The sequence below is a fragment of the Perognathus longimembris genome, chromosome 15 (genome assembly GCF_023159225.1).
Source record: "Perognathus longimembris pacificus isolate PPM17 chromosome 15, ASM2315922v1, whole genome shotgun sequence".
NCBI lineage: Eukaryota > Metazoa > Chordata > Mammalia > Rodentia > Heteromyidae > Perognathus > Perognathus longimembris.
Genome location: NC_063175.1, coordinates 3503658 through 3527408, shown reverse-complemented (window position 1 = coordinate 3527408; position 23751 = coordinate 3503658). Strand labels below are relative to the sequence as shown.

At 38.3% G+C, this 23751-nt stretch overlaps 1 protein-coding gene across 5 annotated transcripts in view; it reads left to right on the top strand.

Annotated features, from left to right (window-relative positions):
* Lpin2 (lipin 2) overlaps positions 1-23751 on the top strand; it is a 105711-nt gene that overhangs the window by 65103 nt on the left and 16857 nt on the right. For all 5 annotated transcript variants that reach the window (XM_048363671.1, XM_048363672.1, XM_048363673.1 and 2 more), the window contains exons 2-8: positions 979-1179; positions 10223-10318; positions 13082-13383; positions 18628-18735; positions 19413-19536; positions 20499-20844; positions 22218-22317. In XM_048363671.1, the coding sequence (XP_048219628.1) occupies positions 979-1179; positions 10223-10318; positions 13082-13383; positions 18628-18735; positions 19413-19536; positions 20499-20844; positions 22218-22317 (1277 nt within the window). The remainder of the gene's footprint in view (positions 1-978; positions 1180-10222; positions 10319-13081; positions 13384-18627; positions 18736-19412; positions 19537-20498; positions 20845-22217; positions 22318-23751) is intronic.

Here is a 23751-nt window from a genome sequence, read left to right as displayed (position 1 = left end):
AGCAGCTTCACAGCTGGGTTTGGTGAGACCACTGTTTATGGTGAGTAACGTGGAAACTGGTTTGGTCAGACCTGGGGTTCAGTAGAAATGAGTTTCTGGATTAGCCAGAGCAGTGGAGGGTCTCTTATCTTGGGCTACTCTCCCCAGGGCAAGAACTTTCATTGAATTGTGCTTTCACACAAGGTGATGGTGTCTAATGAATGAAACATAGCAGTCTGCTGAAGACCTGGAAAGATGTAACATCTTTAGGACTACATAAATTGTTCTGGTTTGGGTTAAGGTTTTCAAGGAAGAATTGGATGGGGCAAAAGGGATAACTTTGTGGAGGATTCCTTGGAGAGACCTCTAATGATCCTGATTTAAGTAGTGGATTGTGGTTGAAGAATTAGATCAAAACTCCTTACTTTGAATTTTTGGGGATTTGAATGTGTATCTATGAGTTGTGTTAAAGCAAATAATGTTATGTGTTTGGCCTTGCCTAGCTTACCACAACTCAAGCATGTATCTGAACCATAATATTCTATTAGTAGCTGAGTATAGAACCCAGTTCTCATATTCTTACTTCTTCTCTTGGGAGTAATATTTCTTTTCTTCTCTTCTCTTTTTTCTGTTTGACTGTTATTGCCAGAGTAAATTCAGTATCCCCCAAGTTTTAGTCTTTGCAGGAGGGCAGCAGTGGTGGTCAGAGTTCTGGGATGACTCTGCAGCCCCTGAGCTTCTGGGGGATGGGGGTGGGGACTCCCTAATGGCATTTGACATCCTTTCTGGTAAGAAAAAAAAAAACAAACTTCTGTAGCCTAAGACCCAGACTGGGACAAGCTCTTACACAGAAAGAAGGGCAGGCAATCTTTCCTCCATGGAAATGTGTTGAAACAGTAGAAGCAGGAAACTGCATGATATCAGCCACTGTAGTTTTGGTCATTGTCATTAGACTCACAAAATCAGTATTAACATCTTTCTCTCTCTACTTTTTTGTAGTCTCAAACCATGAATTATGTGGGTCAGCTGGCTGGGCAGGTGCTTGTCACTGTGAAGGAACTCTACAAGGGCATTAATCAAGCCACCCTGTCTGGGTGCATCGATGTTGTGGTGGTGCGACAGCAGGATGGCACCTATCAGTGTTCACCTTTTCATGTGCGGTTTGGGAAGCTGGGAGTCCTGAGATCCAAGGAGAAAGTGGTAAGTACAGCATGCAGCCTGTCTTCAAAGTGGGAAAAATGGGTGTCAGTGAGCAAATTATCATGGTGAGCTTTCTGGGCCGTGTTCCTTTTTAAGCCTGAATGTTGAAGACAGTGGTATGAGAAGTCAACCTTCCCTTATTGCTTTTGAAATTTTTCTAAATTTAGAAAGCCTTATTATGAAAGTCTCTCCAAAGAAAAAGAAACTGGTGGTAATTAGGATCGTCTTACATGTTGAAAATCTTTAGAGCATAATGAAGAATTCGTTATAAATGAGGATGTTATGTGTATTTCAAAAAAGTTTTTGTCTGAGCGTGGTAGCTCACACCAATAATATCCCCTATTAAGGAGGTAGGAATTGGGAGGATCCTGGTTTAGATGAGACAAAGTTAGTGTGACCCTATTTCAACAAGTAAGTTAGATATGGTGGTGCATGTCTGGAAACCTAGCTACTTGGGAGGCTGTAGGTAGGAGAATTAGACCTTGTATAGGAGGATCATAGTCATACATCATAGACCTGGCAATGGCAGAAATGAGAGACACTATCTTACAACTTGAAAAACAAATCCTAAAGCAAAAAGAGCTGGCAATGTGGCATTGTGCCTGCCTACAAAGTCCAGGATTCCTGAGTTCAAACAAAAGTACTTTCAGAAAAGGGAAGGGGGAGTCTCTTAACTAATACAGCACTTTGAAATAACTCAGTGTAATACTTTTTGATACTGATTATGGACTAAGCTAATTTTATTTTATTTGCTTAAAGGAAATTAATGCTGTATTTTTCACAAACTTGTAATCTGTATGTGCTTATTGATACACCATGAATTGTCCCCCAAACTGACCAAATGCTAATCCAAAGACTGGTTGATTTTTCATTTATTTTAGGGACAGGTCCTTCAAAAAGGTATTTGTGAGCCAGGTTTAATGGCTCATGCCTACTCAGGAGGCTGAGATCTGAGGACCCTGGTTCAAAGCCAGTCCACCCAAGCAGAAAAGTCCGTGAGACTCTTATCTCCAGTTAACCACCAAAAAGCCAGAAGTGAAGTTGTGGCTCAAAGTAGTAGAGTTTTACAGGCTCTTGAGTTCAGCCCCATGACCAACCAAAAAAGATATTTGTATTAGCTTCTTTTCTTTCTCCTCCTCCTATCTCCCTCCCTCCCCTTCTCTCTTTCCCCCTACTCTCTTTTGTTGTGGGGAGGCTGGCTGGGCTTTTTGTGGAACTGGGATAGAACTCATGGCCTGAAGCATGCAAAACACATACTGTACCACAGAGCTGCGCCCCCACCTTGCTTTTCCTCTTTATTCCTTCATCCTTTGGGTATTGGTTAATAGGGAAGTTGGTAATAAAAAATATTCCAGTTTCCAATTCCATTTCCACTCATGTCCCACAATACTTACCTAAATAATGTATTGAGAGATTCTGTCAAGATTACAGAGCACTGTGAGAGATTCTCATCATTTTCTGACACAGATCTAATAGTTTGTGTTACAGGACCAACTTCCATAAGTTAAGAACATCTAGTATCAACCTTTTGCTATTTTATATAGCTGAGCTTATTTGTTTGTGAGGGCTGGTATGGAGACTTGAACTCAGGGTTTCTCACTCATCTTTCTAGCTTGCAAAAACTAGTACTTTACTATTTGCACCATGCCTCCAGTCTAACATTTTGCTAGTTAATTGGAGATGGAACCTCACAAACTTTTCTGCCTGGACTGGCTTTGAACCTTAATCCTCTTAAGTCTCAGCTTCTTAAGTAGTTAGGATTACAGGCATCAACTACCTATGCCCATAGCTGCTATTCATTAAATATAAATTCTCCTCTTTAATTAAATGTATATTGTTTTAAGAGTGCAAGTAAATGAAGGATTTGAAAACTAATTGTTCTTTATTAGTATGTAGTAACCTTTTTTGTCTCTTCTTACTGTTTTTAATTTGAAGTCAATTTTATCTGATACTAGGATTGTGACTCCAGCCTGCTTATGGGGGCCATTTGCTTGGTAGATTTTATTCCAGCCTTTCACTTTTAGAAGATGTTTGCTTTTGCTGGATAGATGTGTCTCTTGGAGACAGCAGAAAGATGGATCTTTAAAACATGGACTCTATGGTCTCCCTCATAGGGAATAAATAGCACAGGTTTAGGCTAGTCACAGCAGAGGATCACAAGAGCTTAATAGCTATGATCCTGTGAATGCATAAGATAATGCTAAGTGAAAAGAACTCCATGTTATGGAAACGAGTGATATATCACTGTTGTAATTACTTTCAACATGCCATGTGAAACCATAACTTCTATTGTTGATGATCCTCTTGTATCCCCTTCCTGTGGTTGTACCTGCACTATCACTGTATCTTATCTGAGTACATTGGAAACTGTATATACTGGTATTAGAACTAGGAAAGGGAAAGGGAATACCAAAGTTGAGAGACACAGGATAACAAGACAAACGACTACAAAAGCAATACTTGCAAAACTGTTTGGTGTAAACCAACTGAACAACATGGGGGGAGAGGGAAAAGGAGGGGGAATGAGGGAGGAGGTAAAAAACAGTACAAGAAATGTATCCAATGCCTAACGTATGAAACTGTAACCTCTGTGTACATCACTTTGACAATAAATAAGAAAAAAAAATATATATATATATCCACAGGAAAAAAAAAAGAACCGTGGTTCAAAGCCAGAAAAAAAAAGATGGATCTTGATTTTTGATCCAACTTATGAGCCTATGTCGTTTAACTGGAGAATTAAGTCCATTAATGTTGAGAGTTAGTATTGAGAGATGATTGTTTGTTCCTTTCATTATAGCTATCTTGTTAAAAAGCTGTGTCTTTATAGACCTACCCTATGACCCAGCCATATCACTCCTAGGCATCTATCCTAAAAAGCAAACCCCAAGATATCAAAAAGACATTTGTACTTCCATGTTTATCGTGGCACAATTCACAATAGCCAAAATATGGAAACAACCCAGATGCCCCTCCACAGACGAATGGATCCAAAAAATATGGTACTTATACACAATGGAATACTACATAGCGATTAGGAATGGTGAAATATTGTTATTCTCAGGGAAATGGTCAGAACTCGAACAAATAATGTTGAGCGAGACAAGCCTAGAACACAGAAAACAAAGGGGCATGATCTCCCTGATATATGACTGTTAACAAAGGGAGACAGAGAGACAGTAGAGACCAAGTCTGTGAAACCAAAAACTGCTTGTCAAATAGTATTCCCCACAGGATTGGGGCAGCGACCCAACAGTATGTAACTAAAACCAAACAATTACTCAACATATAAAGGTCAAAAATTGACCTCTCAGGGGAATGCAATAGCTCAAAAGCTATGTATGTACGTTCATATAAGACTACTGTCGACATATGGTCTAATATCGACATTACATTTAAAGCCCTAGGAGAACTTTCTTGGGCGTGGCCACGTGGCTACTGTATATGTTCTTGATACATTGTATATGGTATATATGTCTACCTGACCTAGAGAAGAGATAAAAAACAGGGTGTAAGATATCACAAGAAATGTACACACTGCCTTACTATGTAACTGTACCCTTTTTGCACAACACCTTGTCAAAAAATTTGTGTTCAATTAATAAATAAATAAATAAAAAGCTGTGTCTTCCCAATTCTTGATCTAATATTCTGGTTTTCTATTTAGGGTTCATTTCTCTGTCTGTATTGTGATCTTGATTATTTTCCATGTGTAGTACATCCTTGCGGATTTTCTGTAAAGCTGGTTTGGTGGAGATATATTGTTCCAGTTTTTCCTTATTGTGGAAGACTTTTATTTGGACTTGGAAAAAAATTATACTAAGTGAAGTGAGCCAGACCCAAAGAAACATGGACTGTGGTTTCCCTCATAGGGAATAATTAGCACAGGTTTAGGCTAGTCACAGCAGAGGATCACAAGAGCCCAATAGCTATACCCTTATGAACACATAAGATGATGCTAAGTGAAATGAACTCCATGTTATAGAAATGCCTGTTTTATCACTGTTGTAATTACTTTCAACATGCCATGTGAAACCGTAGCTTCTGTTGTTGATGATCCTCTTGTATCCCCTTTCTGTGGTTGCCCCCGTGCTATCACTGTATCTCAGATGAGTACCCTGGATACTGTATATACAGGGAAGTGAAAGGGATATCAAAATCAAGAGACAAAGGATAAAAAGACAACCAACTCCAAAAGCAATACTTGCAAAAAGCATTTGGTGTAAACCAACTGAACAACTCATGGGGAGAGAGGGAAAGGGGGAGGGGGGAATGAGGGAGGAGGTAACAAATAGTACAAGAAATGTACCCATGGCCTAACGTATGAAACTGTAACCCCTCTGAACATCACTTTGACAGTAAATAATTATTAAAAAAGAAAGATTAAAAAATAAATAAATAAAATAAAAACTAATTGTTTTTTTTCCCCAAAGATGGTGAGGAGATGTGGTAGAGACACTTTTCTAGGTGTAACAAATCAGTATGTACTAGAGAGCCACATTTCAGGGTGACTGTGAGGTCTGGCCTCTGCTCACAGTCACCCTTTAGAAAGCAAAAGCAGATACGATTTTCAAAGGGACTTGGAAAGTTTCATTGCAAAACAGTGTTGTTCAGCAACAGTTTAGCTCCTGTGAATTTTTTTCTAGTCATACTAATAATAGTACTTCCAGAATGTTTCTGTTTTGGAGGAATCAGCAGCAAACTGTTTCTCTTATGAAATTTCCCATAAGTTGTACAAGAATTTGTAAAACTGCTTCTTAGTCTCCCGTGTCAAGTTTTAATCAAGTCAAGTTTTTTTAATTGGTTCAGTTTTTTAACCTTTTGCAATGGAACCTGCAGGCAAATGTATGTAGGCACTAGAACATCTGTAAATGATGACTGAGCAGATAAGTTACCTTTCTGTGCATGCTCTGTGCCTCTAATTTAGGAATATGATTTCTTTACCAGGATCATTCTGTTGTGTTAAATGTCAAACATATCTCAAGCATAATTCAGAAGAAGAGAAATTTTATTTTCTGCTCCTACATTCCAGAAACCTAGAGGATATGTTTGGGAATCAGTTGACTATTTTATTTACCAAAACACAGCTTCCCTGTGATTGCAAAACATGAAAATGGTTTGCTTTGAGATATATGCTGGCAATTGCATTAACTGTTGTTGTGTTATTGTTCTTTTTTCTGAGTCACTTTACATTAAGGAAAACTATTCACTGACTTTATGCTTATTCTAAGGCCCCAGTTTTTCAAATGGTGATACCTGTGAGGTGGATTTGAAGTAATAAGCACTTAAAAAAAACCACTTCAATTTTTCAACACCTGTTTATCTGATTTTGTTTGATAGAGCAACAGTGCTCTCCATGTATCTGAGAACTCGGGGATTTAATTTTAGAATCCTTTCTAAATACTTTACTTTGATGTGGTATTAAATATGTGGTAATACATTTATCAACTCAGATTGGTATTATTTAGCTGATACTGGGATTTGAATTCAAGGTCTCTTACTCTTGGTTAGCTTTTTCGCTCAAAGCTGGCACCTGAGACAGTTCAGTTTCTGGCTTTTTGCTGGTTAATTAACAATAGAGCCTCATGGACTTTTCTGACTTTGCTGCCTTCAAATCATGATCCTCAAATCTCAGCCTCCAAAGTATGTAGGGTTACGTGGATGACAATATCATTATGTAGGCTAAGTGATTTTTTTTTCAGTTATTTTTCCCCCAGTGCTGCCATTTTAACTCAGGATTCATGCTTGTTAGGTAGGCACTCTACCACTTGAAACACACACACACACACACACACACACACACACACACACACACACACACACACACACACACACCCACCCATCCCTTTTGGCTTCAGTTTTTAGATAGTTTCTGTGTCTTTTTTTGTCCAGGGCAAACCTTGGACCACAATCCTTCTACCTTTGTCTTCCACATAGCTGAGATCACAGGTGCATACCACCACTTGGTTTATTTGTTGAGATAAAGTCCTTTTTGCAGCTGGGCATTGGTAACTTAGGCTTGTAATCCTAGTGACTTAGGAGACTGAAATCTGAACATTGAGGTTCAAAGCCAGCCCAAGCAAGAAAGTCTGTGACTCTTATCTCAAATTAACCACCACCTAAGAAAAAAAAAATGGACCTCCAGAAATGGAGCTGGAGTTCAAGTGGCAGAGCACTAGCCTTGAGTGAAAAAGCTCAGGCAGAGGACCTAGGTCCTGAATTCAGGTGCTACTACCAGCACAAAAAAGTCCTTTTGTCCAGGCTGGTCTCAAACTGTAATTCTCCTGACCATTACCTCCTAAATAACTAGGATCACTGCCATGTACCATCTCACCCAGCTTTTTTCATTTATAAGTCCCCTTTTTACTTAAAAATGTAGTCATGGGGGTTGAATTGAGGGAACTTAGTTTTTGCTAGTCAGGTGCTCTACTGCTTGAACAACATATTCAACTTCATTATTGTTACTTTAAATGTGATATACAGAGGGGTTAAAGTTTCATAAGTTGAGTACATTTCTCTGTGGACAATGCCACCTTTTCCCTAATCTCTCTGTTTTTCCCTCCTGTCCTCACCCACAAGTTGTGTAAGTACAATTTCAGCATAGTGTCTAGTGAGTATCACTGACAGCTCTACTTTAAGTTTGCTTTCCAGATAGGTTCTCACAATTTTTTTTTTTCCTCCTGGGGCTTGAACTCAGGGCCTAAGCACTGTCCCTGGCTTCTTTTTGCTCAAGGCTATCACTCTACCACTTGAGCCACAGTGCCACTTCCCGCTTTTTCTGAATATGTAGTGCTGAGGAATCGAACCCAGGGCTTCATATGTATGAGGCAGGCACTCTACCACTAGGCCATATTCCCAGCTGTGTTCTCACAAACTTTTACCCAGGCTGACCTTGAGCCTCGATCTTCCTGTCTCCACCTCCACAGTGGCTAGGATTAGAGGTGTGCTCCACCATGCTGGTTCTCCTGCCCCATTTATAAAATGCAATGCTGTATTTCAGAGCTGTTCTTCCTGGGTACAGTGGCTCATGTCTGTAATCCCAGGTACCTGGGAAGTGGCGATCGGGCAGACCTTGATTTGAGACCAGCCAGAGAAACAAGTTAACAAATGAGCCAGGTGTGGTGTTGTGCACCTGTTAATCCCAGCTGTGTATGGGAGGTATAAGTAGAAGGACCACAGTGTATGGTTCAAGTCCCTATCTGAAAAACAACAATAGCAAGGGGTTGGCATGGTGGGACATGGTTCTGGTTGTGGAGTGCCTACATATTAAGTGAGGCCTTGAGTTCAAACCCCAGTACTGGGTTGGGGGGGACATTGAAATTATAATTTTTATTTAGTTGCTCAAGCCATCCCATTTTGTCAATTAGTATTACATATACTATTATATTGATTATTTTCTGAAAAGCTTTAATTTTCCTTTTGTTTGAAATAGGCTCTCACTTTGTATCCCAGGTTGGTTATGAATTTCCCATGATCCTCCTGCCTCTGCCTCCCAAGTTTTGTGATTACAGATGTGCCCAATCATACCCAGCTTCCATTGGTTTTTAGCCCATTCCTTTAGAAGCAAAAATCTGCTCACTGGATATTCTCATGCTACTAAAGTGGCATTGCTTCCAAGTTGTCTCATCTGAAAGAGCTGACACATTGTGTACATTTCTGTTGTGTGTTTTGCTAGTCCTGGGGCTTGGACTCGGGGCCTGAGCACTGTCCCTGGCTTCTTTTTGCTCAAGGCTAGCACTCTGCCACTTGAGGCACAGCGCCACTTCTGGCCATTTTCTGTTTATGTGGTGCTGAGGAATTGAACCCAGGGCTTCATGCATGCTAGGTGAGCACTCTCCCACTAAGCCACATTACTAGCCACATGTGTACATTTTTAAACGTGTAAAAATTAGATTCATAGATTCTTCTGATTGCAGTGCATTACTACAGGTTGCTTCTCCCTCGTCTGTAATCTTCTTTCTGACTATGGGGAACAGTTATAATTATCTATAGTGTGTCCAATACTTGTCCAGTGCTACAGTGCATAGAAGAGAGTTTCAAAATGGTTAATCAACATTTCTGTGATTAAGAAAAATTACTACTATACAGTACTAATAGTACGCATATAAAGTTTGTCTTTGGGCATTTTCCTTAGGTCTGTATATACTTCTGTATTATGTAGTGTTCTTCTGGCGGCATATCTTGATTTCTCCATTGGCAGCAAGGGCATGGTGCCCAGAGTAAATTGTTGTAATTCTCAAGTACAACATGAATTTGTGTTCCAGCATCATCAATTTTTTTTATTGCTGCACTTGGATATCTTGGCCAATAAGTTTCTCTTTTAATTGGCTTTTTAAAAAAAAAGATGTATTATTTATCATGTATCTTGAAGTCAGAGAACAGATTTCAAAGAAGATCCATGATGGTTCACAGATGGCTTCTATTATTTACTTAGAAATCTGTGGACAGAGGAGCTGCAGGGAAGTTGCTCCCAGTTCATGAGCATGCAGGATTGCATGAGGATTCCTTGCCAAAACTTGTGAAGTAGGCAAATGTATCTACAATATTTTCCCCATTTTATATTATTTGGAGATTAAAGCCTTAACAATAGATGATGGTGCCAGGCACTAATGGCTCATACTTGTAATCCTAGCTATTTAGGAGGCTGAGCTCTGAGGATTGAGGTTCGAAGCCAGCTCAGGCAGCAAAGTTTGTGAGACTCTTATCTCCAATTAACTACCAAAAAAACGAAAGTGGAGTTGTGTCTCAAGTGGTAGAGTACTAACCTTGAGCAAAGAAAGCCCAGGAAGCAAACCCAGTCCCTGAGTTCAAGCCACAAGACCAGCTCACACACACACACACAAGTTGTTGAAACATTTTCAGTGTCTAGTTCTCCATTCCTGCCCTAACCCACATTTGTTTCTTTGAGATGGGGATGTGAGGTAGGGGGCAGTGTTTGTCTAGGGCTTTAACTCTAGGAAATTGTTTTACCGAGTTTGGCTTAAGAGCCCAGAAAACTTAAGTGAAAGATTAAATATTAAGTCACATTTTATTTCTCTGCTAGATTGATATAGAAATCAATGGCAATGCAGTAGATCTTCATATGAAATTGGGTGACAATGGAGAAGCTTTCTTCGTGGAGGAGACTGGAGAAGAATATGTAAGTTGTCCACTTTATGCATTTGTTTCAGGTCTCTGGTACATGTTCCAAATCAGAAATGGTCAGCAGTTTTCATGCTTGCATAAATGATTAATGCTGTTTAGACAAGCTGTAGTATTCAATTGAAGAGCTAAACTATCCAAAAGGAACTGGGGAATGAGGAACTCTACACCAACTTTGAGGGTCAAGAAAACATACATACAGAAAGCCTCTATATTTGCTCTTTTTGTAAGGGAAGTACATCTTAACTTATTAATTTTCAGTGCTGAGGATTCAGCCCAAAGCTTCCCACTCACTAGGCAAGTAAGTACTCTATCACTTGAGTTACACCTCCGGCCCTTAATGAACTTTCTTAATATCTTTTACAATTTCCCCTTGACTGAAATTTATTCAGTTCTGCCTGAGTAAGGCATATTGCCTCAGACTATATGTAAATGTTGGTACATGTGACCTTTAAACTTGGTTAGGAATTTTATCCCCAACCTTAAATAGACACATGAATTAATTCTCACAAGAGATTTCAAGCGATGGACCTGTGTTCTTTTATAAATCATTACGTCTTCCTTCCTTTCCACCAACACAGTCCTGCCCTCCCCCCAGCCCTGTTTGAACAGGAATAAACGTGTTCTTGGTACATTTAGTTTGACTCTTTAAAAAAATCTGTAGAAGACACATCTTACTCTATAAAGAATAAAATTCCAAGTAGCAAAAATTATAAGCTTTATTAAGGATATAGAATTACTTTTTTAGTTTTGAAGGTGAACTACAAATTTTGAACTATACATTCACAAAGAAAAATGTCACCAAAAAACGATAGCAAAATGAGATTTTTTAAAATCAATTTTTAGTTTAGAGAAAACCATTAACTTAGGTATAAGCAAGCAATGCAGCAATTGAAATAGTGTGACTTATTAAGGAGAACCTTATCCAACAATTGTTCTTCTGGGTGTGTATGTGTGGGTCCTTAGGCTTGAAATCAGGGCCTAGCTACTCTCCCTGAGCTTTTGTGCTCAAAGCTAGCACTGTCACTTTCGCCACAGCCCCACGTCTACCTTAAATGGAGATAAGAGTCTCAAGGACTTTGCTAACTCAGACTAGCTTTGAATCTCAATCCTTAGATCTCTGCCCCCTGAGTAGCTAGGATTACAGACGTGAGTCACATGCTTTTCTTAACATTTTAATTTATTGCCTAAAAACAAGTGGGAGAAAAACAAGGGAGGGGAGTAATAATGTTGGACAAGAAATGTACTCATTACCTTACATATGTACCTGTAACCCTGTACATCACCTTAACAATAAAATTAAATTTAAAAAAAAGAGAATGAATCATAATAACAGCCATTAGAATGATAACATAATTTTGAAGTTTTAAATCACCCATAATCCATATCACAGATTACCATTGCATCCAGTAAGTGAGAGACTGGGTTAGTGATGGTTCATTATCTAGTTTCAATTGCTATTCTCACAATTCCATTAAAAACTGTACTTTGGCAGAATCAGCTTTGAAAATATCAATTTTCCAGCCTGTTCTCTATTCCTTATAAAAACAGTTGACCAGATTTTCTATAGTGAAGTATGTTTCTCTTTAAAATAAAGTTAATTCATCCTATAGACATTGGAATTACTACTATATGCCACATACATATTATGAATACAATGTAGCACTTGCTCTCCATGATTTAGAAGATTTAAAAATGCCCCATCTGTCATGTATTAGGTTTTGTTTCCCTCCACCTTTACTTGAAATAGGGCTTGTAGTCTCTCTCTCTCTCTCTCTCTCTCTCTCTCTCTCTCTCTCTCTCTCTCTCTCTCTCATTCTCTCTCTAAGTCCCTAGCAATCACAGACCACAAACTTTGCTGTGGATGCCTTAGGTGCCTCTTATCATAGTTATGCTACTGGTAAACACAGAGATTGTCTAGGTAAATAAAATTTCCAGCTTCTGATAATGTTTGCCAGAGCTGTTAAAAGCTTAATGGGAAACTGTTATGAAAACTCACACATTCTCTGTATAAAAACTTAAAAATCCTAAAATTTTCAAGATGAATGTATGACTTTCTACCTTTTATTTCCTCCAATGACAGAGGTGTGAGGTTAATTTGCTGAACACTAGGCTTGTCTATTTAGTCAGTATGAAACTAAGAATTACTTTAGATATTGAATCTCCTTTTGAATTCATGAAAAGATGTTTAAAATACTTTATGGTATAAAATTCAGTAATATCACCTGTTTATTACAGGTTTTGCTTCTGTTACAATCTTTTTCCACCTTCAGTTAATTTGGCTAGTTTGCATTAACCACTCTAAATTCATCTAATTCATTTCACTTATCCTGTTGTTCTTTGTCTGATGTGGTATCCTTAATCTCAAGAGCCTTCTACTTTGTGGTATTTATACTGTTCTTTGTAGGTTCTTGACAAAGTCCTTATAACTCCCCCTTAGAATACTTACATTGCTACTTGGAACATCCCTTTGCAAAGAATTGAACTGATTCCACTTTAATTGCAGCTTTTGCATATTTTGTGCTGAGTTGGCAAATCATTTCCTCCAAATATACTTGGTTACGTGGATTGAAATGAGCTAACATCTAGCTATGTCTAGAAGGGTAGAGATTTGCTGAAGCACCTCAGTTCAGTATAATTTTCTTACCTTTAGAAATGAGTCTTCTTTGTACCATCATGAAAATATGTAAGTCAAAATTTATTATTGCTGTAGTCCACTATCCATCTGATCATAGCTATTTCTTTTACTGTGTTCTGTAAGGAAAAGCTTCCTGCTTATCTTGCTACCTCACCAATTCCTACTGAAGACAAGTTCTTTAAAGATATTGACACCCCTTTGGTGAGAGCAGGTGGAGATGAAAGAGCATCTCAGAGTGCAGCCATTGCACACATCTTGGAAACTGAGACCATTTTCACTCCAAGCTCTGTGAAAAAGAAGAAACGAAGGCGAAAGAAATGCAAGCAGGACAGCAAGAAGGAAGAACAGGCTGCTTCACCTGGTGTAGAAGATGCTTGTGATGTGGTCGTGAGCTCTGATGATGAGAAGGGAGCTCAAGCAGCCAGGTACAGCTCTTGTCTTGTGGTAGATGGGGCTTAGGGACAGCCAGCAGCTACTATTACTATTGTGGAAACAAGTAGCAATTTATTTTTCCTTTTGCATTTCTGCAGAATTTACTGTTCAGCCTTTCGTTATGGTATAAATCATTTAATTTAAAGAAAATATGTTAGAGACACTAACTCTGGGTTAGATGTTATTAGACACATCAACGCATTCAACTGTGCAATTTCCCCACCCATGGTATCCCCCCTAAAATAAAGGGGTTTTTCTGTGTCACCCAGGTTGACTTTGAACTCAGTCCTCCTGCTTCAACCTCCTGTGTTCTAGGATTACTGGTGTAGTCCTAGTGTAAATCTGGCATCCCCATCCAAGGTTTTATGCTTGGCATCGTAACTGTACTGAGAAGTCAACAGTTTTGTTCTGATTTGATTATCAAAATATTCTAGTAAGTTGAACTTTAAATAAGAGTTCTTAATCTTCACTTATTGGTTTAATTAATTAGATGAGCTCAAAAAAATAAGTGCTATTTTTCAACTCAGTACTACCTGGGATTTAAAGGGAACAGATATGTTGTATCTTACATTCAATTTCTTCTACTTGTTCTACTCAGTGGCTACTGGGCCCTAGAAGATACATGAATGTGTCTGTAGGCAGCTCTCTCCACTGGCAGCCTTTGGTTAAGAAGCTGCCACCCATGGCCCTGCATCTCCAAATCCTTCATTTGAATGGGGGGAGTGGCTTTCAGTGGGACATTCTGGTCCACTCGACTGTTTTTAGTTCTGATGCTGAAAGGAAGATCATTACCTACTTCCTAGGAAAAGTAATACTGTAAATCTGTTCTTGTCAGAGAAATAAGGGAGAATAATTTTTTCTCTTATGACAGAAACCAAATATATATAAAGTAAACTTTTATTTTTATCTAGTATGTGTTTTACCCATCAAGCCATCTCAACCTGTTTTCCTTTTCTGTCTTTTTTTGTTGTTCAAGTATGTTATTTGCACCGAAGGGTTTCATTATGCTAAGATAGTACTTTTTAACATATGAAATTTTTCCTGCTTATCTTTTTTGCTGGTCTAGGGCTTGAACTCAGGGCCTTGAGCTCTTATTTGGCTTTTTGCTCATAGCTGATGCTCTACCACTTAAGACACACCTTCAACCCCTGATATTTGCTAGTGAATTAGAGGTGGAATCTTTGCACTTTTCTACCAAGGCTGGCTTTGAACCACTATCCTCCATGTCTCAGCCTCCTGAGATATAGGTAGGATTACAAGCATGAGGAACCAATACCTAGCTTCTGTTACCAGCTGTCATGTGTGATACTCTTATTATAAGATTTTTATTTGAATCCTGATAAAATGAAGAATTTCTGTTAGAATTAAATAAATATGAAAAGAAATAAAGTATTTTAAGCTCACGGACTTACATACCTATAAAACTTTAAAATCCTGAATAAATCAATAATGTTCTACCACTAATATTAGTTGGATCAGGAAGTGGTGGTTCAAGCCTTTAATCTTTGCTACTTGAGAGATGGAGATCCAAGATCACAATTTGAGGCCATCCCAAGGATAAAAGTTTGACACTCCACCTCAACCAATAGCTGAGTGTCTTTGTGAGCTCCTATTATCCCAGTTATGGGGGAACCACAATGGCTCTGCACAGTGACAGAGTTAATTTTATAAACTCAGTTTGTGTGCGTGCGTGTGTGTGTGTGTGTGTGTATCAATTATCAAAGGATTTTAGACTACCATAGAAAGTACCAGATTTTTCCCTGTCTTTTTCCTATTTTCAGTCTCAGAGGTTATTTATCCTTCCCTAGGAGAGTAAACCTTTCAAACCTTCCTCCACTTGATTAAAGCAATTCCTTTCAGTGTTCTATCTTATATATAGTAAAATATATAGGTAGACAAGAAATGTTTCTAGACAAATTTCAAATACCTAAATCTTTTTTGGATTAGCATGCACCCTTAAGTGCCTTATTCCTTAAAGTGCTTTCAAGATCCACTAAATAGCATTAATCGTTTTGCCCCTAAAGTTTTGTTGATACATGCCTCTTACTAATATAGATTGGAATTTTTGAACAATCTAGTTTTAACGTAAGAAATTAGAATTTTTTTAACTCATGCATAAAGTCCTCTGCTGAGTGTACAAGAGTTGTTATTGTAAGGGCATTTTGTAAATGGATAGTGTAAGTCAGTACATTGCAGAAATACTAGTACATATTTTACTTTCCCAAATTGTATGAAAGCCTGCATCAACCAAATCTGTTAGGGTACTGATTTGGTTGACAGTTTCAGATGGTTGCCAGCTTTTTTTCTCTAAGCTAACACCTTGTTTGCTTAGTAAGCAAGTATCTTACACCAGACGTAGGGAAGTATATTTTTCAGGAACTTGGAAATTGTTTTTTCTGTGGGCCAGTAATGAGTTGCAGATCTTGTCACTTGAAAGAGTTCTTTCCTGAAATGTATGTGAGCTGGGCATGGTGGCACATGTTTATAATCCCACCACTTAGGAAACTGAAATAGGAATACTGAGAATTCAAGGCCAGACTGGGCTATAGCAAGATGCTATCTCAAAACCACAGACAGAATCTATATAAACTATATAAACCATATGTATATAAGAGCTATATAAACTATGTAAGACCTATATAAAGATTTATATAAACCAACAACAGCTGCTTATTGTCAGGTATTATGTATTATACATAATTGTACCTGATGTTCTTTTATACAACTAACATTTAATATATCACCATCACCACTAATGTGAATGATGCATTGCACTGAAACATTACAATCATTACTCCACCACTAGGTTTAGCTAAATCTTAGGAACCACATTCAGTTAAGTCTTTCATTGACCAAACTGTCATACCATACACACACATACACACACACACACACACACACACACACACACACACACACACACACACACTTTTAGCTCCCCATCCAGATTTGTGGAAGGTACTTAAAGTCATTAGCAACAAACTAAATAGCATATTAATATGTGAGAGAAGAGTTAGGATGTAGCTCATGGTAGAACAGTTGAATGTGCAATACCCTTGGTTTAATCCTTAGACACACGTGTGCACGCACACGCACACACACTTCAATCCTTGATTGGAAAGGGGGTCTTTTGCAGTTGAGTATCTGATGTCCACCCCTCTCCCCCGCCCAGGAGTGGAAATGTGACCAAGGGTTTATTGCATTCTAGACAAGTGCTAAGAGTGATGTTTCTTGAAGAAGACAAATGGAAGAGGGAATGTTTTTTGTGTTTTTTGTTGTTGTTGTTTTTTGGCCAGTCCTGGGCTTGGACTCAGAGCCTGAGCACTGTTCCTGGCTTCTTTTTGCTTAAGGCTAGCACTCTGCCACTTGAGCCACAGAGCCACTTCTGTCTGTTTTCTATATATGTGGTGCTGGGGAATCGAACCAGGGCCTCATGTATACGAGGCAAGCACTCTTGCCACTAGGCCATATCCCCAGCCCCCCCCCCCATTTTTTTTTTTTTTTTGGTCAGGGGTCTTGAACTCTTAAGTGCCTGGGTGCTGTCCCTGAGCTCTTTTGCTCAAGGCTATTGCTCTACTACTTTGAGCCACAGCCACCTCTTTGGTTTTTTGTTTTGTTTTGTTTTTTAGAAAACTATCATTTATTGATAGATTTAAGGTGTAATACAGGTTTCCAAAAGTGTGGCAGTGAGAATACCAGCATAAAAAAGAGAAACTTGTGCCAGAAACAACCTGAATTCATCGTTGGCAATATTACATTACAATCAAGGTCCTCACATACGAATGATTTCCACTTTGCCTCTATTGCCAACCTCCCATGCATCAAGAAACCTCTTTGGTTTTTGAGTAGTTTATTGGAGTAAAAGTCTCATGGACTTTTCCTTCCCCAGCTGGCTTCAAACCACAATCTTTAGATCTCAACCTCCTAAGAAGCTAGGATTACAGGGATGAGCCACCAGTGCCTGGTGGGAATCATTCTCTAAAAGCCATTGCAGTCACAGAAGAAAGCCATTTGTGGAGATCAGTATTTTAAACCACCCAGGGCTTTGTTTGCACTGTACCTAGCGAGTTTCTCTGCCTCCTTAAAGATAGACTAGACTTGGGGGTTGAATCTAGCATGGAAACATTTCTCAGGATCAGTGTGTGTGTGTGTGTGTGTGTGTGTGTGTGTGTGTGTGTGTGTGTGTATGAAAATTGTTTAACAGTATCCTTCTGGGAATGAAAAGGACTTTTTAAGTTGGAAGGTATCCTGTCACAATTTTAAGTGCAAATATACAAAATATTACCATTTTTGAAACAAGTCTAAAATATGCAAAACAACATTTCCATGCCACTGATGAAAATAGTTCAGATACACAGCAATAACAAAATAAAGGGACAAATCCAGACAGAAAGAAACTTCAATCTTTGCCTCTCAACCACAAAAATGGGTTTGAAAGTTAAACCTAGGAACTAAGTCACAAAGCCTGAGACTTGTCATGGAGTGCATCTTTTGCTTAGAGGTTACATTCTTCCTCTCCTGATCAGTAACTGGCTTCTAGGACCTCGCAGATGCAAATTCTTTTGTGGTATGTGCAAGTATTTATGGTGGCCTGGAGCTTATGGGCGTCCTGCCTTTGTGCTCCTATATTCTGATACAGCAGATGCCTTTTAGGAAGTGTACATTTTATGAAAACTGTTTCTTGTCCAAATGCAAAGGTTATTAGCCACACTGAAATTCACTGAGAATAATACTGTGCTAAGGTTGCTGATAAATGTATTGTTATCATAAATGATCTTTGGTCATGGTACCTAGTAAAAACCCCATTTATCTCTTAATACCAATTATAGATTAAATTTATCTTATGTAAGTCAGGATTTTACTCTAGCTTTCTACTGACTAAAGTACAACTTACAACGATATTGGCAGATATTAGGTGCGAAGTTTAGTAGATTTTGGTGGTTGCAATTTCTGTTAGCAATTGAAATACTGACTTGTTCAAGGATGGCAAACTTGAAGACATAATGTAACAACATGCATGGGTTGAAGTGCTTTGTGCACAGTGACAATGAACATGAGCAGCTGTAAATACCAGTCTTGACTACAGGTCAAGTTACTGATCTCTCTGCTAACATATATATGATTATTCCCGTGTTTTAGCAGGTACAGACTGTGTTCAGGCAATTTGTCAGATTTGTGGAGTATTATAAAGCTGACTAAATGTTGTTGTTTCTGACTTTGGGTTTTTCCTTTCACAGAGGATCTGCAAATGCTTCCTTAAAGGAAGAAGAATATAAAGAGCCTTCCCTCTTCCATTCTGGGGATCACTACCCCTTATCTGATGGAGATTGGTCCCCATTAGAGAGGTAAAATCTTTGAAAATTCTATTTTCTTAAGAGGAAGAGGAAGGACATGTTCAATAAATTTTCTGTTATTCAATAGCAACAATACTCATGTCTTGTATAGTAGAACATCAGAGTGTTTGCTGATGTTTTAACATGAATATGAATTGTTTCTCTTAATAGTTTTATTTCTAAATTTGATCTGACCTCTAACATTGTTGTCAGGTTGTAAGTCTGTTATAGCCAGCACAGACTTTGCTCATCTACTATGCTAAAATTCCAGCCAGTTGGAATTCCAATTAGTGGCAACTGTTGGCTATGACCGTGAAAAAACATGTGGTCATGTTTGTTCGGTTCCCAAATCTTCATGTATTAGCTGCCTCTTTGTCTAGTTTTTGGTACTGGGTATTAAACATGGGACCAGATAGCTGTTAATTTAAGCTACCTTTTGTACATTTCTTCCCTTGTAAAAATGCTTTTTTCATCAACATCCAGAGAGAAGTAAGTGGAAGAATGGATATAATAGTATTTACTGAGGACCTAGTAGGTCCTCAGTTAAACACTAGTTATTTGTCTTACTAAAATCCTCGAATGGAGGAAATAATGTGTTCCCTTCAGTAGCATGTATATATTTTATTCCCGTTTCTCTCTCACGCTCACAAAACTGAAGGCTTTGCTCTTCTTTGTACTTGTGTTTGCAGCACCTATTCCCAGGCTGTATGTCCTAAGAGTGATTCCGAATTGGAAGTGAAACCCGCTGAGAGTCTGCTCAGATCTGAGTCACACATGGAATGGACGTGGGGCGGGTTTCCAGAGTCCACTAAGGTATTAGGTTTACACTGTACTGTGGGTGCATCTGATTATGACCAGTGAACTCTCACATCCCTAAGTAAAAGAAGCAGGTTCTAAATGAGTTCACAGACTAGTACCATAGTGCCCTCCTGTGGTACTGAAATGAAATAAAGTTATAAATGTTTGCAATATGTATTTTTAACAGAAGCAACACAACAGTGCTTTTTGTTTCCAGTTAGCAAGTAATGTTGATTGCTAATTTCTTCAAGGAAATTCTGCAGCCACCAGAAAGAAACTTACCACACTGTATTTTTTTTTTATTTTTTATTTTTTATTTTTTTTGCCAGTCCTGGGCCTTGGACTCAGGGCCTGAGCACTGTCCCTGGCTTGTTTTTTGCTCAAGGCTAGCACTCTGCCACTTGATCCACAGCGCCACTTCTGGCCATTTTCTGTATATGTGGTGCTGGGGAATCGAACCCAGGGCTTCATGTATACGAGGCAAGCGCTCTTGCCACTAGGCTATATCCCCAGCCCCACCACACTGTATTTTTAAATAAATTATATGAAGGATTTTTTTGCCATTATGGAAGAAGAAAAAACTAGAAAGATAATATTTTTGAAAGGAAGAAAATGTTTATATTCTCTTTTTAATTTAGTTAAGACATATGAGCTGCTTATGTTGTTTTAATCAAGTTTGGACTTCCTACTTTGTTTTAACAGAGCCATGTTAAATTTTATGTGTACAATTTCCCTCAAAGTGAACATTTCCTATCTCTTGATATCTAAAAATTGTCATATTTCTAGTCTCTAATATTTAAATCTTCATAGTAGAACAATTATATCCTATCATTGAACAAATGGGAATTGTTACTTTTTATCAACTAGGAACTGTTTCACTTAAAATAGGCTAATGAAATCAATATGTTTACTAATTTAAGTGTCACAATCAATATCTTTTGAAATCAGTTAATTTTTAAACAATTCAACTTTTGTAGGTCACCAAAAGAGAAAGATATGACTATCATCCTTGGACAGCTACAATTACACCTTCAGAAAATACCCATTTTCGGGTAATTCCCAGTGAGGACAGTCTCATGAGAGAAGTTGAGAAGGATGCTAATGTGGAAGAAACTGTGTGTACCATAGTGAAACCCAAACCCAGAGCTTTGTGTAAACAGATGAGTGATACAAGTTCTGCTGTAGAACTTCTCCAGCCTCCTCTTGAGACACCTCAGATTTCATCTATGTTAGATGCAGACCACCTTTCCAGGCCATCCTTAGCAGAGGCTCCCTCAGAACCCAAGCCAGCAACTAAAGTAGACTCACCATCAAAGAAGAAAGGTAGTAATTGTTTAATTAGTCGTAAAGTACTTGGATTTTGGATGAAATTATTTCAGTGTTATAGATGAGATTGCTACCTTTATATTTGTATTAATCAGGACCCTGTCTTCATTTTGTTATGATTACTTATGTACTGTCTCTTCACATTTACTCTTTCAACTTCCACTGGAGTAGGATGCTTAATTTCCTCACTACTATCTCCTGACTATCACTTAGGAGGTCTATGTAGTATTTATTGAGAAAGCATATGAATCAGTTCTAATGAATTAATAAATACAACAGTAGTACCATTATCATCTTGAAGAATTGTGATTTACAGTTCCTCAAGTGTGATAAGTGTACTTTTAATTTATCACTTCCTTTCATCAGTTTATTTTAAAAGGATTCTCCCCAACCTCCCTCATCTCTTCCTCCCTTGTCTTTCCCTCTCACACACCTCCACACCTCTCTCCTTACTACCCTCTCTGGTAGAATTCATTCAATTCCAGGTACATCTAATTGTTTTGTAAAATGAAGTCCCCCTACTTTCTTAACTGGAAATTACCATTTAATACCATTGTCCAACAGAAATACATTTTCTGTCTATGAAATGTTGAATCTTCTAATGGCTACTTTAGAAGAGTAACATTGTGTTTGGGTTTATTAAGCTATAGTCTACCCAAAGCAGTAAATAAAACCTAAAATACTAGAATTTTAATATGCAATATTAATAGATTCATTAATATAAAATTGAAATAAAAATTATGGAAAATCATGTTTTTATACTTTCTTACATTTTAAAATGTATATTTTAGATTATAACTTTTAAAGTTCAGATAAACTTTTTTTTTTGTCATTTGTGAGGCTTGAACTCTGGGCCTGGGCACTGTCCCTGAGCTCTTTAGCTCAAGGCTAACACTCTACTACTGGAGCCACAGCGCTACTTCTGGTTTTCTGGTGGTTAATTGGCAGTAAGAGCCTCAAAGACTTTCCTACTTGGGCTGGCTTTGCACTGGAACCAGCTAGATAAACCTTTTAATGCATTAACATACTTCAGACAAGTGACAGTTTAAGTGCTCAATAGCCACTTGTGCCTGGTAATACCTGTAATGGAAAGTGTATGCAAGTAGTCCCAAGTTTGGTCCTGTTTATCCTATCTTTAATTTTTTTAAACTTTCATCATTAAATATAAATTAGGTGCTAAAATTATTATTGAACACAACCTCTTTCACTGGTTTGGATGGTAATCAACAAGATAAACAGTGACACCTTTTAAATATAAAACTTATTCAAATCATGGTATATCCTATTTGGAAACATTTATTTTTTTCCAGAATTATAAATGAAAAACAACAGAATTGTTTACTTCTGTTATGTTTTTCCTATAAAAATAGGTGTCCACAAGAGAAGCCAGCACCAGGGACCTGATGATATTTACCTTGAGGACTTAAAGGCTCTGGAACCTGAAGTTGCAGCTCTCTATTTCCCTAAAAGGTACTGTGTGCTTTCTGTATTGGGTGAACAGCTCCAAAATACCCAAACTATTTCGTCTTGGAAAAAGGTGTAAGATGATTGCTTTTTAGCTAAATTGGGTTATTGCTTCAGGATTTACAAAAATCACAAATGTTTTTAGTGCAGTGACTTCAAATAGTTATTCATACTAAGACTTGACACAGTAGTTTGTAGTATTTAGGGGAGCTTCTTAAATTTTTTTCTTAGGTCTGCCTGTCCCCTAAATTTATCTCAAGTGTCTACATACTTCATTTGAAATAATAAGGGGTTTTTGATGAGAAACTGAAACTGCTTATTTTCTTCTAGTAGGAAAATTAAAATGTAAGCTGTTTTAATCAACTTCCCAGTCCTTGGTTATTTATTTACATTGGCATTCCTATAGTAGATGTTTTTCTTTTCGCCAGTCCTGGGGCTTGAACTCAGGTATCTCTGGGCACCATCTCTGAGCTTCTTTTGCTCAAGGCTAGCACTTGAGGCATAATGCCCCTTCTGGCTTTTTCTGTTTATATGGTACTGAGGAATCGAACCCAGGGCTTTGTGCATACTAGACAAACACTCTACCACTAAGCCAAATTTCCAGCCCTATAGTATATTTCTTAAATTCTCTTTTTAAAAAATGAAGAAAGTGGGGCTGGGAATATGGCCTAGTGGTACAATGCTTGCCTCGCCATACATGAGGCCTTGGGTTTAATTCCTCAGCACCACATATATACAAAAAGCCAGAGGTGGCACTGTGGCTCAAGTAGTAGAGTGCTAGCCTTGAGTAAAAAGAAGCCAGGGGCAGTGCTCAGGCCCTTAGTCCCAAGCCCCAGGACTGGCCAAAAAAAAGTGGAGAAAGTGTCAGATGATAGGACCTTTGTATAATCTATCATAGTTTAATTTAATTGGCTAGAGTTATTTCCCTTTACTAGGTTGTAACTCACAACTAATTATTTCCTGAGACACTGTCATAAAGATGGACTCTTAATGTGCAAGCATATGTTTTGTTGTACCCTTCCCTATTAAATTGCCAGTATTACAGCTAAATTTGAGTACAAGTCCTGTCAATCCAGTGGATTTGGTATCATGCTGAGTCAGATGGCATGCCTCATATGTTCAGATATTGCTACTGGCTTGGAGACACCAGCTGCTATAACTGGTAAAGCTCAACATCACAGTGAATTAGCACAATCAAAGTTTATTTTTTTGCTCTTGGGAGATCATTCCAGTCCCTTCCTTGGTGGCAGGCCTGCATACATGTCCCTTCTATTTTGAGCTCTGCTATCCTCGGGGCCTTGGAGTTCATTATCCAGTGAAAGTAACCAAGACCTTGCTGGAAGGGTGCAGCATGTACCCAGCTCTCGCTCAATCCCACACCCAACTACAGAAGGAGCCACCCATGTGTGTAGTAAAAATAGCACCTATGGGTATTAAGAG